The sequence below is a fragment of the Toxorhynchites rutilus genome, chromosome 1 (genome assembly GCF_029784135.1).
Source record: "Toxorhynchites rutilus septentrionalis strain SRP chromosome 1, ASM2978413v1, whole genome shotgun sequence".
In the NCBI taxonomy this organism is placed as follows: domain Eukaryota; kingdom Metazoa; phylum Arthropoda; class Insecta; order Diptera; family Culicidae; genus Toxorhynchites; species Toxorhynchites rutilus.
In genome coordinates, this window is record NC_073744.1 from 69,254,283 (window position 1) to 69,273,350 (window position 19,068).

Consider the following 19,068-nt stretch of genomic DNA (forward strand, 5'->3'; position numbering starts at 1 on the left):
TCCATCACCTCCAAGAGGTCGGCGATGATATTCCCTCTGACGTCTGGTGTTTGCATTCCCCAGTTGCGGTGATGAGCATTGAAGTCCCCCAAGATGATTTTTGGGTCCTCCATGACTGCTACCGCTTCAAGCAGCTTCCGTCGTAGTTCCGGGATTACGCCACACGGCAGGTATATACAAATGATGGTCACCGGAATCGGGTGCATCTCCCTGGCGCCGGGGGTAGACCGTCAGTACCGGTGGGGGTATAACGTCCGCACTGACGGGACCAGAGAATAGTTGGCTTCATACAAACTAATGTCGTATTCAGATGTCGACACCATTCCGCCGTCAACGCGTATACTGACAGCAATTCCAATATTGCTGAAAGTGCATTTCATATGATTGTTTCACCTGGTATATATAGAGGCACCTTGGTCCCGAGTAGAGCTTGAATATGACAGCAGATTGGGAGACACGGCTTACAGAGACAAGGCTAGTTCTTTAGCGAGTAAACTTTTTTTTGATGACGTCATCCGAGTCGTCAGTGTAAACAGTCGCCAGTTGTATTTTGTTTTCTGACTTACGCGTAAATGTTCCTGAAATGAAAAATCGAAAATGGTTCAATGCGCTGTGAGCGGGTGTATAAATTATGAAAATGACATTATCGGGTAAAAAAAAGATTCTTTCGCTTTCCGAAAAACCGAAAATTATGTTCTTTGTGTATAAATGTTTTATCAAATTATTCATGGTGTTAAATATAATCAACTATATTATCAACGCACAAACTTACAAAGCACGAAAAATAAAAAATAAGAACACATTGTTTACTTCAACGACTCAGATGACGTCACTAAAAAATGACTGATCCGGAGTAGCTAGTCTTGTCTCTGTAAGCCGTGATTGGAAGATGTCAGATCTCTTGCACGGCCGACACGACACGCGCTACCTCGTGTATTTTTGGTAGGAATAAAAATCAGTAATTTTTATTGATTTTTAGCTTCTAGTGAAACATCCACCATTTTGCATCACTCATCTATCGTCTTTCCCATTGATTTGATTCAAGTGCAATTCTAAAAACGGTGAGTTTTCGCAGAATGGACTTGTTCCTGCTATTTTGACTTTCAATAGTGTGCTGCACTCCAAAAAGATGGAATTATATTGATTGTTAAGTAGTGAAATCCGATTCCTCATCCACCCATTCCATTTCATCCATTCTGCATCATATATCTGTTTTTTATTTGTTTTAGGCAGAAATTCAAATGTGTTGATTTTATGTAGAATACTAGATAGTGAAACCAAATTTCTCACAACTGTCTATCAAATCGATTCAATGGTGCGTTTCCATTGAAAAGAAATCGGAAATTTATGGTGGATAGCACTGCCTCGAGAAAAATAATGAATCCCTCATCCATTTTATGGGATTTATTCACCGCAGTTTATTAGTAAATATTGTGAGATGAAAACGCACGTAAACAAGCTATGGTCACTAATTGTGTTCACACTCATTCATTGTGTCCAAAAATAGCGATAAATGTAGAAATATGTTCTATTTACAGATAAACACAAAAGTGAAAAGCATGGCTTCCTATCTAGCATGCGAAAAACATTGGGCAGAAAAACCCAACTATGATGATGCTGAGAAAAAATACTACGAGTACCTAGCACAGGTAGGTAGATTATTTAGTGTAGAATATTTTTGATTAACAATTACCCATTAGTGCTTCTGCCGTGTGACTAAATTCAGATTTTGGATCAAGATTTAAACTTGCGCTATAGTAAATCTAGTCAATGTTTTCAACTTATTTAGTCAAATACTGAGTTTCGTCCTGCGGCATAGTTCTATGTTGCATTTTAATCGGGAGAAAGCATCAACACATTAAGTACAAGCGTTTTAGTGTTACAATTGCTCATAAATTAATTTTTATCGTGGATGTCATCCTAATTTAATCTTATATGTAATCACGCAAGCATTCAGTTGGAGAATCACGTAAGCATTCCATCTGTCCGAATATAACGCAGAAGTCTGTGGCTTCTCAAGTCCAGCCAAAACCAGAGATGCCCAAAATGGAGCAATCGTCACCGGCCCCAGCTGCCGCCGCCACTATTAATGGTGAACAATCCAAGGTGAAAAAAGAGAGAAAGAGAAACAGGAAAAACAAGAAAGATACTTCACAATCACCCGATCCTGTTATGCCGGTTGCAATTGTAGTACCGCCCAATCAACAAGTGGTGGCACCACAGCCTGTAATACCCGTTGCAACAGAGGAAGCATCTCAAGAGCAAGCTAAGAAAAAGGCTAAAAAAAGCAAGAAAAATAAAGCCAGCCAGGAAGCCGCAGCCGAGACTGTGATTGGCAATACCACCTGTCCGGCAACTAACAACACTATACTAACCGAAAAAAGTCAGCAAGAGAATACCAAGAATCTGAAGGAGAAGGAGAATCTGGCACATAAGCTTTGTGGAAATATTACGGAGGAGATAAACAAGGTTAATTATAGACAAACGAGGCGTAGTTGCTTTCTGGTCCAATATTTTCTTGCAATTTCTTGTGATTTTTATTACTCTCCTTCTGTTGTTGGCTATTGCTCTGGGGTCTGATTGCTGGATTTAGTTCGAATTTAAAACCGAACATTCGGCCGTCTGTACTCGAAAGCTTATTGTTTTGTTTTAGGATTTCTATTTGTGTTTATAGATCTTTGATTTCATGAATGTGTTTTTGTGTTTGCGTGGTAATACTTTTGAAAATCTGCTACATTTAAGCTGTAGCTTATGTTCTTTGCGCAAATCAATATGTTGTGCTTCCATGTTAGCGTAGACCTAATCACCTGTTCACATATTTAGTGCACTGTTTGTTTTTCTGCTAACGCATTAACACACAATGTCAATAACGCTTTCGTATTATTTTCCCCCGAATTTAGATTAGTACATTCCCCCCGGCACAATGCACGCTGGCGTCGGAAATCTCCAAGGCTAGACAGCACATCAAGAACTCACTTGAACGCGTATGTTTCTGTGTGCTCACAAGTTCATTTTCCAAATATTTAGGCTGGTATCCTTTATTTGCAGATGGATGGTATCGCTGCTCTGGCCGCTAGTCCCGGTGCCGAGCTTCTTGATCGTCTGTCAACGGTCGAGAAGGAAAATGAGAAATTGCGTTCGGTCATTGATGGCCTGAACAAATTGGTTATCGATCTTCATGAGCGTGTAAAGTCGTTAGAGACGGGTTCAATGGTCCCGGTAGCACCGAAAGCAGCAGCGCCGGCTCCAGCCAAGAAAGCTCCAGCACCTGCCAACGAAGATGAAGATGATGACGATGTTGATCTGTTCGGTTCGGATGATGAATCTGAAGATAAGGCAGCAGCTGAACTACGCGAGAAGCGACTAGCCGACTACGCCGCTAAGAAGTCTAAGAAACCTGCTCTGATCGCAAAATCAAACATCATTCTTGACATCAAACCGTGGGATGATGAAACAGATATGAAATTGATGGAACAAGAGGTTCGCAAAATCAGCACCGATGGTCTGCTTCTTGGTGCATCAAAGCTGGTTCCCCTAGCTTACGGAATTCACAAGCTTCAGATATCCTGTGTGATCGAGGACGATAAGGTGTCGGTCGATTGGCTGCAAGAGGAGATCGAAAAGATCGAAGATTACGTCCAGAGTGTGGACATTGCCGCGTTCAACAAGATCTAGAAAGCTGTCATTAACGCGTCTGTGTAAACCAATGCTCATTAGAAACAATTACAACTTGGACAATTATGTGTAATCTTTGTATCGCCCTACTTTTCAAATTGAACGTTTTTAACACTTGAATACCGCAAAACAACAACAGAAACAATACAAACTCTAGATGTTCAAAATAAAAGAACTGAAATTTGTGAACCTAGCCAACCAACGATTTTCAATTTATTATTGGCTTCTTGAATGGCCTTTTGCCGTCTCAACGTATGCATTAACTAGCGTCATTCATGATTACTTAGTTGAGATTTCTTAAACCAAATAACACGCCTTGAGTGTATTCCGAGGGGCAAGCTCTAGAATACGCGTGACCACAGTGCAAGTCGAAGGAAATTTCTCTGACGAAAAATCGATACCTGAGGCGACAAACGATACAAACAAATGACTAATAACCCAACGGTAATCCCACGTCAACCATGCGGTTATATAATAGATATGACCCATACATTTTTTTTATCCTCCTGATTATTGGATCTCTTGTGACATTTCTATTTTACATTTGTTGACAACAAATTCAATTCAATCCGCATAACCCAGGTTAGCCTTATTTTACTATTACAGATATCGAAGAAGTCGATACTATTTCCCATACATTTCTCGCGTAACTTTTGAAAAGGTCCTATGTAACAAATGTAAACAAATCGAGTTAATGGATGCACGCTATTAGTTTTCAATCATTGAATGTATTACAAAAACAATCGTTCACGTATCTATCTTCTTCATCTTTTTGTCGCCGATACAAAAAATATCCAATGTACAGATTCGAATTTTAAGCACCCGGCTGTTACTTCGGACGCCACTTTCCTCCGACGGCCGAAACGTCCGAAGTAACAAAGCAGTCAATACAACTCGCAGTCGTACTTCGGTCGTTTTGGAATTTGTTTCTTACAGGTGTTGTTATCGATTTCAGTGCAATTCAACGAGTGATAACAATAGTAATCAGTCTTTAGAACGAAATGCTGATATTTGGATTGTTGTTTATTAGTTAGTTTCAATTTTTTATAGTGCAACGTAATATGTCCAATATGCAAACGCGGGCAGTCAAAACGTCAAATGTAACATTTTTCGCCCCGAGGCTTCAACCTTAATCTCAAATCACGGAACAATAGTTACGATTGGTTTTACGGAGTTATTCTTGACAGCTAGTGGTGAAAACAGTGGTAAAGATTGATAGCTTTTAAGACAATTCGCGAAATAATGTTCGGGTCTTCAACTACGTTTTTCTCGAGTTGGCGAAAATGTTACATTGGACCTTTTCAAAAGTTACGCGAGATTTGTTCTGCTCATTTGTGAGCTTCCCTACCCATACCGTCAATAACGAGCAACTTATCGGCGATCGATGAGGGAATGATTTAAACACGGCTTACAGAGACAAAGCTAGTTCTTTAGCGAGTAAACATTTTTTTTTGATGACGTCATCCGAGTCGTCAGTGTAAACAGTCGCCAGTTGTATTTTGTTTTCTGACTTACGCGTAAATGTTCCTGAAATGAAAAATCGAAAATGGTTCAATGCGCTGTGAGCGGGTGTATAAATTATGAAAATGACATTATCGGGCCAAAAAAAAGATTCTTTCGCTTTCCGAAAACCCGAAAATTATGTTCTTTGTGGATGAGTGTTTTATCAAATTATTCATGGTGTTAAATATAATCAACTATATTGTCAACGCACAAACTTACAAAGCACGAAAAATAAAAAATAAGAACACATTGTTTACTTCAACGACTCAGATGACGTCACTAAAAAATGACTGATCCGGAGTAGCTAGCCACAGTCTTCGTTCGGATTGATCTGTGGACGCGACCAAATTAATTACTCGCTGATGCTCTGGCATTGCAATCCTTACATCAAACTGACACCATTCCATAAAGATTCTGAACTACATTATTGTGTTGGGAACCATCAAAAAAGGCTGTCATCGATTGCCAAGAAAATAACTGTTCAGCAGGGTACTTACCCGGGCTCAGGTTCAACTCGAATTTTGGAAACATCGCACTCCCACTGGTGTACTCCACGGAGTCCGGTTATTTACACCCACTATATGTCCATGCAGGTAGTCATTACAATCTTTTTTTATGTGTTTCGGTCTGATTTAATTTCAGTAAAACTTAAGTTCGGGAGAATATGAGTTTCGAAAGATATAATTGTAGTTCTTCTTAGGGTGCGCATACACTGTTTGACCGAAGCCAAATATTTGACTCTTTTTGACAGATAAAATTTGGTCAACGTGTACTGATCAAATATATTCTACACAAAACACGACAAGCAAATATTCAATTATTGGATGTCTAAAACGTTGTGTTCCGTGCTAAATAATTGGATGAATTCGAATGTCCCAACTCGTCGACCTGCTGTTTCTCCTGCCTGGAGCACCTTGCTGTTACGAAAATTGAAACGGAAACGTAATGCCTCGCAACGCAGACTTCGACGTAACCGTTGCTTGGCAAATAAACGTATTTTCCACTTGGCGTGCAACGAGTACCGTAATCTAAACTCATCGCTCTACAAATCGTACGTATTGCGAGTCCAAACTAATCTCAGGCGAAACCCAAAGAGCTTTTGGAGCTATGTAAACTCTAAACGGAAGAACTCGACTATACCTCCCAGCATATTTTTAAATGATGTTGAATCATCGTTCGGCGAGCAGAAATGTGAACTTTTTGCCACTCATTTTTCTTCAGTGTTTACCTCGGAATCAGTTAATTCGGAGGACCTTATCTCAGCTGTTGCGGATGTTCCGGTGGATCTAGTCAACATTGATGCCTTTGAAATCACGCCCAATATGGTAAATAATGCAGTCAAGAGAATCAAATGTACCTTCGCACCTGGACCAGATGGCATTCCATCTGCTGTGTATTGCCGTACGAATGGAGTTCTCGTTGAGCCGCTGTGTAAAATATTTAACAAATCTCTCGTTGAGTCGAAATTTCCAACAATCTGGAAGCAGTCTTTTATGGTACCGGTTCACAAGAAAGGTGACAAACGAGATGTTAAAAACTATAGAGGGATAACTAATCTTTCATCTGCCTCGAAACTGTTTGAAATAGTTGTGAGCAGCATCATTCTCGAGAGCACCAAATGCTACATCTCCAGTGATCAACATGGCTTCATGCCTGGACGTTCGGTTACCACTAATTTGCTTAGTTTTACAACGATCTGTTTCGAGCAATTGGAAAATGGAGCCCAAGTAGATGTCATCTACACCGACCTCAAAGCAGCCTTCGATACCATCAACCATGATATCCTGTTGGGAAAACTTTCAAAACTTGGCGTGTCTGAAAGGTTAACGTCGTGGCTTCGCTCATATTTGACTGATAGGTGTTTGCGTGTAAAATTGGATTCTACTACTTCTTCGAGTTTTACAAATATGTCAGGTGTGCCGCAGGGTAGCAATCTTGGCCCCTTGCTGTTCAATTTGTACTTCAACGATGTATTGCTTGCACTTGGAGATGGATGTAAGCTAGCATATGCGGATGATCTGAAGTTGTATTTCATCGTGCGGACTGTTGAGGATTGTATGCGTTTTCAGTCGTTATTGAATATATTTACTGACTGGTGCCGTAGAAATAAGCTTACGGTCAGTATTCCCAAATGCTTGGCAATGTCATATTATCGCGTCGAGCAACCAATCACTTACGACTATACCATAAACGGAGAAATACTTCATAGAATCGATGAATTCAGTGATCTAGGTGTTCATATGGACCAGAAGCTAACATTCAACCTCCATCGCTCTGCTCTGATCACTAAGGCAAATCGTCAGCTTGGATTTGTGTCAAAAATCTCAAAAGATTTCTCTGATCCTCATTGCCTGAAAGCCCTCTATTGCTCTCTGGTACGCCCAATCCTGGAAAATGCTTCGACGGTTTGGTTTCCTCATCAGCTAACATGGAGTTTGAGGATCGAACGTGTTCAGCGCAAGTTCATCAGGATTGCGTTGCGAAATCTACCATGGCGCGATCCGCAAAATCTCCCACCATATTCTGATCGCTGCAATTTGCTGAGGTTGGAAACCTTAGAACGTCGACGAAAAAATCAGCAAGCGGTTTTTGTTGCAAAGCTTCTGAATGCTGAGGTCGATTGCCCAAGGCTACTCTCGTTGTTGGATATCCGAGTGCCACCGAGGGCATTACGAGCTAGAACGCTGCTTCAACCAAGATATCATCGAACGACCTTCGGGTATAATGAACCACTCACAGCTATGATCCGTATGTTTACGACTGTCGAAGATTTGTTTCAATTTGAAGAATCTTCTGCTAAATTCCTCGCACGAATTAGAAACATTAGAAATTTATAGTATTAGGTCATTTCATGTAGACAACAGTCCGATGAATAAAAGTGAATAATAATAAAAAAATAATAATAATAATAATAATAATTTTTTCAGATTGTTCTTCGAACCTGTCGGTACATGGTTAGGTTACCTTGAATATTTCAGCGGATTTTTTCCATGTTCGGTGTTTGAAATTGTTTACCACTGTTGAAAATTGAAGAGTGGCAAACAAAATAGTGTTTGTACAAATATCAAATCAAACCTTATCTGTCAAAAAATATCAAATATTTGACCTCCGGGCAAACAGTGTACGGCCACCTTTAACATGTCTGTATCCCCCCCACCTTTCCTACTTATAGAAACGTAAACCGGGCCTTTGGCAACCCTATCCCATCCAATGCAAACTGAGCGTAGGCAGCATTAAACAGGGCTCGCGCTTAGGGGGCTCACGTATTGTTTAATGTTTGGAGTCATATATGTTAATATTTGATTACATTGGATAGATTCCTTTGGCAAGCGATGTTTGGATACCCATCCGGAAGCTTTCTTGACGATTTGCAATCAAAATCACAGCTGAAGAATCACGCGAAGCACTTCATTTTTAATTTTAGGTTATGATTTCTATGCTCATGATTTTCTATGCTGGCTACGGCCATCTCAGCAATCCCTTGACGTAAGCACTATGGTGTCGCCGGCAGTCAACCGCTAGTTTGCGGACGTAACCACTGTGGTGTCGCCGGACGGTAAAGTGTTAACGTGAAGGTGGAAGCTAGCCATTGTAGTAGTATAGGTAAACCCACGAGTAAAAATGGGGTAATAGTATTTGTGAGAGAAGAGCAAAGCACACGTAAATAGATCAATTCACTTAACAGGCTGTGTGGCACTTCGTTGACACTAGTCTTTGAATACATTTGAAAAATAAATAACAATTCAATACTTAAGTAATTGAATCGACTGCTAAACGCACCGCGCTAGTTGTTCTGTTTTCACTTGTACTCTACATTTTTTATTTGTTTCCATACTGATAACCAAACTGTTTTTCGTTTTCGTGAATTTCTTTGTGGGTGTGATTGTCGCGTCGCTTGAAAAGTTTTGAAATCGTGTGTGTTTTTACGTGCCACAACGATATTTCGTGACAATACCACCGGGTGAACAGCTCCTGTTACTGCATTCAATAGTATCGGCAGTGCTGACGTCATCAGTTCATCTTGCCGTGTACAGCGCCGTCTGTCGAACCGCCGTTGAAGCTAATGCCATAAAGCTCAATACCTGCAACTTGATTTTGATCCACTACTGCCACCTGTCTAACGATGGAGTCAACTTGCTGCCAGTGCTCTGCGCCGGTAAGAGGACTAGAGTTCGTCAAATGCAACGGTTTCTGCCAACATTTGACTCATATGAAATGTATTGGTTGGAAGCGTGCAAACCTGGATTTTCTCACCCAAAACGATAATTTGCTATGGTTCTGCAATGACTGCATGAAAATACTCGACTGCGTGAAAACTAACGGTACCGTCCCAGCCGTACAAGACGTGCTAGCGAAAAAGCTCGACGACTCGTTAAAACCTATTTTAACCGAGCTTGGTGAAATTAAAACATCTATTGTCCAAGCTCAACTTCCCAGCACAGTCGCATCAACAGTCTGGCCCAATATAAAACGGCCTCGCGCTGAATTGAATGTAACGCCTACAAGAAAGCCAACAGCAGCTCTGCGAATAGGGACTAAGTCATCAGCAGCCACTGCCAAGACTATCGCAACTGTACCCAAGCCTGCTGACAAATTCTGGATTTATCTTTCACGGATTGACCCGCAAGTCTCTGAAGAGGACGTTGCCATGTTGGTTCAGGACTGCTTAGTATGTTCAGATACCGTCGTTGCTAAGAAGCTAGTGAAGAAGGAAACCGACCTGACAAAACTTCAGTTTGTGTCATTCAAAATTGGAATCAATCCGAACTTGAAGGACACGGCAATGGACCCTTCTACCTGGCCAGCTGGAATATTCTTCAGGGAGTTCGAGGATGTTCGTCGTTCCCAGGTTTTTCGGATGCCGAGCACGACAAAACTGCCTCGTCTAGACCCGTTCACTCCATCCGATGCTTGCACACCTCAGTCTACACAACTACCGAACACGGTAGCCCATTAACAGCTCTACCACTGGAGGATATTGAGGGCCATCGGGCCCTCATTCCAGATAACTCATCACCTCCAGTTGATCCTGTATTCGTCATATACTACCAAAATGTGAGGGGATTACGTACGAAGACCACGGAGCTCCGATTGATGCTCTCGACCTGTGACTACGACGCTCTAGTTCTCACTGAAACGTGGCTTCGTGCGGACATTTCAGATTGTGAGCTATCCTCTGAGTATCAGTTCTTTCGCTGCGACCGTAATCCAGTTACCAGCCAATTTTCCAGAGGAGGTGGTGTACTTATCGCGGTAAAATCCAACTACTCGTGTGCTGTAGTACCGCTTGAGGACTGTGGCCATCTCGAGCAAGTGGCTGTGCGCATTAGTTTGCTGTACAGAACACTATACATCGCAGCTATCTATTTGCGCCCCCTCTCCAGTCCGGCTCTCTACACGTCTCATACCAACGCGCTACAGACGATCATGGATGGATGTTCGAGTAAAGATGTAATCTTGGCACTAGGCGACTACAACCTCCCGCTTTTGAGTTGGGTCTTCGATGAGGACATGAACGGTTATTTACCATCTAACGCATCTACGGAACAGGAACTGGCACTTACTGAACCGATGCTAAGTTTGGGATTAACTCAAGTGAATTCGCTTCCAAATTCGAACGGCAGACTTCTCGACTTGGCGTTCATAAGTGAACCGGACATCGCGAATCTTCTAGAGCCTGCGGTCCCGTTATTGGCAGCCGATGAACATCACAAGCCCTTTGTTTTAAACATGGACGCCCTCTACAGTCCGGCCAACTTCTCTGACTATGCGTCTCTTCCACCTGAATTGAATTTCAGGTTGTGTAACTTTGACTCGTTGAACAACATACTGTCCTCTATTGACTGGCTTCAACTGCCGGAAGGAGGCTCGGTCGAAGTTATAGCTGAACGTTTCTACGACAAATTGTATGAAGTTCTTTATGCGCAAATTCCCCTCAAACGACGTGTAGTGAAGACGCTAATCTGTTTGCGAGCTTCTTCCAGACAGTGTACAATTCAACTTCACCGCCTCTGCACGGTGCAAGCTTCGATCGCATACAGGAGCACAATCTGAATATGCCAACGTTCAATTTCTCTCGGGATGAAGTCTTGAAAACCTTGCGTGATCTAGATGCATCAAAAGGGCCTGGAGTCGATGGCATTCCTCCATCTCTGCTGAAACACTGTGCTCACTAACTCGCTTTTCCCGTCTCTTGCATATTCAACCGCTCGTTGAGAGAAAGAATTTTTCCCACCGTTTGGAAAAAGGCCTCAATAGTACCAATTCACAAAGCGGGTAATCGGAATCACGTGAAGAACTACCGTGGAATATCACTTCTCTGCTGCTTCAGTAAAGTCTTCGAAAAGTTAGTGCACAACGCTTTGTACAATGTGGTACATCCACTCATATCGGAGTTCCAGCATGGTTTCGTCCAGCATCGGTCCACAACAACGAATCTGCTTTGCTACACAAATACATTGTTTCGTGAAGTCGAAGCTCGTCGGCAGGTCGACTCCATCTACGTCGATTTTTCAAAAGCTTTCGACACCGTGCCGCACATGTATACATGTAAAAAATTCAGCGCTATGGGATTTCCAAGTTGGGTGGTTGATTGGACCTTTTCCTACTTGACCGGTTGCCAATCCTTCGTGACGATCAATGCGGCTCACTCAGTAATCTTCAGTGCTAGGGCCAATGTTATTTGTCCTGTTCGTCAACGACCTGTGCCCCCGTATTTCATCATACAAACAAATGTTCGCTGATGACCTGAAAATGTATCGAGTAGTCAGGACAACGCTCGACTGCCTCGTACTCCAAAAAGACATTGACGAAACGTTATTGTGGTGAACGTAAACGGCATGAGAGTAAACGTGAAAAAATGCAAGGTGATTTCATTCACCCGTAGGATCGCCGCCGTAAAACATCAGTACCACATTGGGTCTGTGCCATTGGAACGTGTTTATACAATATGCGATCTTGGAGTTACTATTGACTCCAAGTTGAGATTCAACGAACATATTGCGCTTATCACTGCTAAGGCTTATACGGTACTTGGATTCATACGACGATCTACCTGTCAGTTCACCGACATCTACGCCCAAAAAACTTTGTTTTGCGCTTTAGTCCAAAGAATCCTGGAATACGCTGCACCTGTGTGGGCACCTTACCACACATCGCTGATCATCAGAATCGAACGCATTCAGAAGTGTTTCATTCGATTTGCCTTGCGGAATCTTCCTTGGAGCGACCCCTCTAACCTGCCCGATTATTCCGCACGCTGTATGTTGATCGGTATGGAAACACTACGTGCGAGGCGCACTCACATTCTGCAACTGATGATCTTCGACCTACTGCGCAACAACATCGACTGTCCCCAACTCTTAGAAAATGTTCCTTTTCACGTTCCTTCACGGCAGTTAAGATTCACACAGCTCATCTCTGTACCTGTACACCGAACCGGCTACGGCTTCAACAATCCATTGGACTCATGCCTACGTGCATTCAATGAAATCAGTGCTCACTTTGATTTTACGACTAGCAAACCTACTTTTAAAAATAGTATTAAAAATATTAGATAGAGTAGTCTGTGCGAGTTTTATCGAATACGAAACAACAAATAAATAAAATGTATGAACGATATGTTCCGATGAACAATTGCAAATATTAATATATATATAGAAGGTGCATTTGCATATGAAGTAAAATTCTGATTATACGCAAGCGTAACATGAGCAAATTTATAACACATGCGAATTGGGGCTCTTTTGGTATTAACAAGTTCTGCCGCATAGTAACTCGATGTTGATAATTCCTTAATATTTTCCTTCGTTGATCGTATTGTTTTCACATATTCACGTTGGAGAGCCTTAACCCTTCTCCTCGTTGGCCGAGGCATTTTGATTGAATTTAATACTTTTTCGTTTACTGTTTTTGAAAGCATAGGCAGCCATGGCAGTGTTCCGAGCTCTGCAATACAATTTTCTTACCCAATGCTAAAGTTGCTAAAACTTACATTATAGACCCATTAAACTTAAAAATAATAATTGTATTGATATCAACACAATTTATTCTATTGATTTTCGTGACATGAAACGCTATGACTCAGGAATAACAATTCATTGAGTGGTTTTTATAGCTGTTTCGATTATGCTGTCTGGCATCAGTGTCGAAAAAATAACGATGCTTTCACCAATACAAACAAAATCATTGCCGAAGATTGAAAACCGAAAATTTAACTTTCAGAGCACTTGCTCGAGTTTTCCGACGTTTTTCACTGTACAGTGCGACAGATGAAAATTTAACATCTTGTGAGTAATCGATTAGAGTTTGGTTGATATTACTTGATGGGAATTGTGCGAAATAGATCATTTCCATCACACTGTTTCGCAAAGTTATTGATTTTCGGGCGAGGGATGAGGGAGGGAGATGAAAGAAATGAGCGCCATTGTGACAGCCATTTGTGACTACCTTCCACCTTCACCTTAATAGATGACATTTGTGTTGTGACTTATTTACTTATAACCAATGCAAATTGAGTGTAGGCAGCATAAAGCAAGGCTAGCGCAAATAATGGGGCTCACGTATTGTTTACTGTTTGGAGTCATATATCTTAATATTTGATTACGTTGGATAGTTTCCTTTGGCAAGCGATGTTTGGATACCCATCCGGAAGCTTTTTGGCGATTTGCAATAAAATCACTGCTACAGGATCGCGCGGAGCTCTTCATTTTTAATTTCAGGTTATGATGTCTATGCTCATGAGTTTCTATGCTGGCTACAGAAAGGCGATGAAATGATAATTTGTGGGATATGTTTTCATAATTAGAGTTGGGCACGAGCCCGGGCATGAATGGCCGAACGCTCACGTATTCGGGTGCCATACATCGAGCCAAAGAGTGGTCTGAAAATGGAAATATTTTATATATATTTCTTCCCAGTCGAGCCGCCGTAAAAAGACCAGTTTCAAAAAGCAGCACACAAACAACATATCCTGGGTACTAGTTCCATTATTTTAACTTTATTGGTTCACTAACTTTTCTATCTCACGTAATATTGACGTATTTAAAAAAAATCGAAACACGTAATATTTGTAACAAAAAAACACTTGTTATGAATTGCTTTGCGATCGCTGCTTTTCGTGAAAGCTAAGATGCCATAGTTGAGAGTGTATAATACTTATGACAGACATACAGCTGTACTTGCGTTGTACTTCGAAAATTGTATGTCTGTCACCATGTACAGCGCTAGAACCATGCAAGCAACTCGGTACAATCGCTGTACCTGTACCGACCTATTTTTCCGCAGTACATGGCTACAGTTGTACTGTGCGCAGCGCCATAGACGGTTAGTGGTGAGTAGCATGAACAAAACGAATCAAAACATTTGGTATACATTCTTTTCATTGACTTTCTCTTGAGTTAATAACTCAGATTGGAAACATATTTGTTGTGTTCGATAGTTTAGACGCTATATAAAAACCCTTTTCATTGAAATATTGGTGAAAATACAATGCAATAAATTCAAACTTCTGATTGTCAGTCTGACATGCGGTACAATGTACAACCAAAGTATGTGTGTCATGCTATCGTGGTACCTGTACAACGCTGTACACGTACAGCGCTAGTACAGTTGTATGTCTGTCCATGGTATAAGTGAATCGTGTCCTACAAACTTCGAGTCCAGGTTACCTTGTTATAAGCGTACCCTGGAGTCATTCATTCTATTTTTAAGCATCAAATGCTTAATCAGGTGTATGGCACGATTATCGCTATCTCTCTCTACCTACCTTCACCGCCTATCTCACTATCCCTCTGCTTCCATCGTCGACATCACGATATGTCAGATGATGGTAAATTGGTAATTCACGACGACAGTGGCATGGTGTCGACTTCAAATTAGGGCCATAATTTGGGTCCCAAACTCGTTAGTGTAATCTCTATCAGATCAGAAGACACGGAGCCGGTTTTTGAATTTTAAAATTTGAATGAAAATTTTCACATCATGTTATTTAATTCCTTGAAACACGTATTTCTGACTTTCATTCAACCATAAAGCTATACAATTCCAAAATTGTCACTGCATTTTTTCATTATAATATAAAGTTGTCTTCATAAACAGTTTTCCTGAGACTGAGACTTATTCACCACCTGCAAACAAAAATGTTTTTAATTTAAATAGAAAACTAATTTGATATGGAAAAGCTAATTTTCATTCATAGTATTAATTTTGAAAACGTTCATTCCGACTGAAAATCAGCTATTCTTTGACGCTCCGCTAAACTAGTAAACGAAGTTCAAGAGTAAATCATATGAAGTATAATCAACACATAATTTTAGTTTTATTATCCGTTGAATATGAGACACTTTCGTCATTGATGTAATAAATGTGTAATTAATGCCAGAAATGTGTATCCGAAAAGATCAGCACTTTTCTTATTTAACAAACAAAGGTTTTTTTACATGAGATTATTCAGATTACATACTACACTTATGCAAACGATTATTTTACTCTTCAAAAACAACTACTTGAACATAATCTAAACCAGTAGTTACTCGAATAATGATTTCTGTGATCAGAGATTATCAGAACTTTCCACATTAGAAGAACAAAGATTTTGTCGCTTGAGACACTTATGCGATTATTCAAATAACATGAGACACTTATGCAAACAGAAGTTCTGATACTTATGAACAAGGAAAGTGAAGTGGAAGGTAAAACGTAATGTCAGAATTTCCGTTCGGACGTATCCCGTAAGTTTGAACTTATTTACATAGATGGTATCCAAACAACACTAAACATTGACTACCGTTTCGCCGGCACGGTTGATTGTCGTTATGAACCAGCACAAAAAACAAAGCTGCAAATTATGCGCCAGTGGCGGTACCACGATCAAAGCACTCCCTGAATCACATTAGCCGAGCCAGCTGGCGGAAGCATATGCATAAAGGTTACTAGTTACTATTTTCAACGACAACTGTTTATTTATTATACTGCTTCAAATACCTTCGACGAAATCAAATGTAACCATACCGACGTAAGTAATAACATAAACAAATCCAAAGTTTTCGTCTTGCCATTCCTCAAACGTCTTTTCTAAATAGTGTAAATACCACCTGTTAACTCCACCATCTTGCTTATGAACAATCTTTTTCATCACAACGAAGTGTTACAATGGCTAAATTCTGCTGTTATGATTTTTGTCCCACATTCCTATGCATTCAACGCGCTGTGCGTTGTCTTGTGTGGGTGACTACATTGTTTGATACTGAGTACCGTTATCTATTACTCCTGAAAATCAATCAATATCTTCTACGCTCCCCTGAACTCGTTATCGAAGCTCAATTCGCGTTGACGGCATTGTGCTTCTTTTACGAGTTAAAGGGAGCGTCGATTAATCGATGTAAATTATCCGTTCGCTTCGATTATTATAGCGAATTCGTTTTTGTTCAGTTTCAACCCCAGTGCCGCACTAACTGCTGTCAAAACGTTTTTTTATTCACTCAGTTTCGCACTAGTTCGCCCCGAAAGCTGTTAGTTTCACACTGAGATGTTTCACGGGTTGGCACTCGGGTTCATCAATACAACTATACTGAACTGCCAAGTTCCGAATATTGTTTTGGAAAATCTAAAAATAAAGACTATGAAAATGGAAAACCTGCTGCTTTTGCTTTTGTATTATTGGAATCGTAATCCAATTCGGATTCTGATTTTGAAGAGTAGAGTAGACGGCATTAAGCTACGTGTGCTTTCATTGGGAGGTGAAAATAATGATGGATATTCAGGTGGAATAAATTTCATAATCAAAATTATGAATAAAAATTTACTTTAACGTATCGAATATTTATTTTATGTGATTAAATAAAAGTTTTTTTCCGATATCGCAGAATATTGAACGAAAACTGTGTCTAATGATGGTTTTATATTATAATAGTAATTATTTGTGGAACAAACAGGAAATGCATCGACAAATGGTTAAGTGAGTGTCAGAACTACATGTGTTAGGTAATCAAACAATATTAAGTAAAAATTTTCATTCAAACTTTTATATGTTTACACTGCACTTGGCCCTTCTGATCTGATGGAGAACAATTTACCTCCCAAGCACTAATATCACCACCAGACGTCGACACTGTACATTTGCCGTCGTAAATATAAACAAATCAGACTATATAACGCACACCAACAAACCACCGCATTCGTGAAACTGAAAACGTTTTTTTATTACAGAGTCAGTTTGGCACTGACTCAGTTTTAAAAACGAATTCGCTATTAGTTGCGCAGTATTCGTTCGATTAATAATCGATTTCTGTACGAAGTATTCGATTAATCGAGCGATTATCGGGGATCACTACTCATAGGGACACCGTAGTGATCAGTGAACAGGTTCACTAGACATCAAGCTTCGTTTAGGGAAAACATACACTGATACTTGGTTCAGCAAAATATAAGATTAGCTTGATTTGTTGCTGTGGTGGCTGAGAGCAGACAAACGACCACAAAGAGTTAAGTTATGACTTTTAGTTTCCTTCAATGTGATTGTGAAGACATTTGAAGACATTTTTTCGTACCATGTGAAGACATCTTGAGAAAACACCTGGCATCCCTGTTATCGGCAGGGGTTAGACATCAATTGAATATAGGCTACCCAAAATCAAAATCAATATGGCGTCATTTGTTTACCAACATATCATTTGCGAGGATTGAATGCGCTGCTTTATTTCTAACTGCATGAGCGATTTTCATATTTCGGTTTCACATGGAGTTGTTCACATTTAACATAGAGTTCAAAGTTAGCCACTATTCGACTATATAATCGGACCGAGTTGTAAACAACAGTAATTGACAGAACCAAAATGTCAGTGAACCGCAGCAATATTGGGTACACTGACAATATGAGGGATTTGACGTTTTAGTCATACCCCTGGTTATGGGCCCACAGCAGGTTTTAAGACATTCATTTTGAAGACATTATGTGAAGACAATTCAGAATGATAGCGTATGTGGGTTTTTGAGAGATATTATTTCCAATAAATTCTAACTATTGGTCGAAAATATCGTCAAAAGAAGTAGGGCATTTGTATCAGTGTAATTCGCTCGCTGTTCATAAGCATCACTTGTACATTTGCGCTCGAAAATTCGAATGATTGTGACATTGTATTTTATCATTTTGATTATTTTGGGCCTATACAATAGATTAACATAAATGTTTCAAACGACCATTTCACAAATCGAAGGTTTTCCGGTTACATACCGTTTCAATAATTAGTTATATGGATATGGTTTGAGTTACAATCAAAACTTCAAAGCTGAAATAAACAAATTGAGTTATCACAGTTTCGTTTTTGTGGAAGAACTGAAGCTATATTCATTGATTCAACGGTTATTAAGCCAATTATCATTTCTAAACTCAAAATGTTTAGTTCGCGGTTGCGCATAATATTCTTTGTTCACATTTATTGAAATAAACTTCAAAACCTCAAGGTAAGTTTAATGAAAGGCGCTATATAAAAATACCAATTAGGATGAACATTTAATAAGCAATCAAACTCTATTCAATAGTAAAGGTAGCCGTACACTGTTTGCCCGGAGGTCAAATAATTGATTTTTTTTGACAGATAAGGTTTGATTTGATATTTGTACAAACACTATTTTGTTAGCCACTCTTAAATTTTAAACAGTAGTAAACAATATCAAACACCGAACATGGAAAAAAATCAACCGAAATATCCTAGGTAACCATGTACCGACAGGTTCGAAGAACAGACTGAAAAAATATTTTAGGCATCCAATAATTGAATATTTGCTTGGCTTGTGTTTTGTGTAGAATATATTTGATCAGTACACGTTGACCAAATTTTATCTGTCAAAAAGAGTCAAATATTTGGCTTCGGTCAAACAGTGTATGAGCAC

The 19,068-nt window shown here is 40.0% G+C and overlaps 1 protein-coding gene across 11 annotated transcripts; it reads left to right on the plus strand.

Moving 5' to 3' along the window:
* Positions 1-855: 855 nt before the first annotated feature.
* LOC129762266 (probable elongation factor 1-delta) lies at positions 856-3,873 on the plus strand. Of its 11 annotated transcripts, none has more exons than XM_055760369.1 (5): positions 856-942; positions 1,539-1,649; positions 1,951-2,469; positions 2,901-2,984; positions 3,049-3,873. In XM_055760369.1, exons 2-5 carry the CDS (start codon positions 1,560-1,562, stop codon positions 3,673-3,675), a joined length of 1,320 nt encoding a protein of 439 aa, XP_055616344.1. In that variant the 5' UTR covers positions 856-942; positions 1,539-1,559; the 3' UTR covers positions 3,676-3,873. The 11 variants fall into 11 exon arrangements, with proteins under 11 accessions (XP_055616344.1, XP_055616351.1, XP_055616353.1 ...); XM_055760368.1 differs by having other exon boundaries at positions 880-1,061; XM_055760376.1 differs by lacking the exon at positions 1,951-2,469.
* Positions 3,874-19,068: the final 15,195 nt, after the last annotated feature.

Bases quoted from the DNA above. Each gene is read 5' to 3' on its own strand.
- LOC129762266 (XM_055760367.1), top strand. From the start codon at position 1,524: ATGTTCTATTTACAGATAAACACAAAAGTGAAAAGCATGGCTTCCTAT. The intron at 1,650-1,950 runs GTAGGTAGATTA...TAATCACGCAAG, and splicing joins ACTACGAGTACCTAGCACAG to CATTCAGTTGGAGAATCACG. The intron at 2,985-3,048 runs GTATGTTTCTGT...CTTTATTTGCAG, and splicing joins TCAAGAACTCACTTGAACGC to ATGGATGGTATCGCTGCTCT.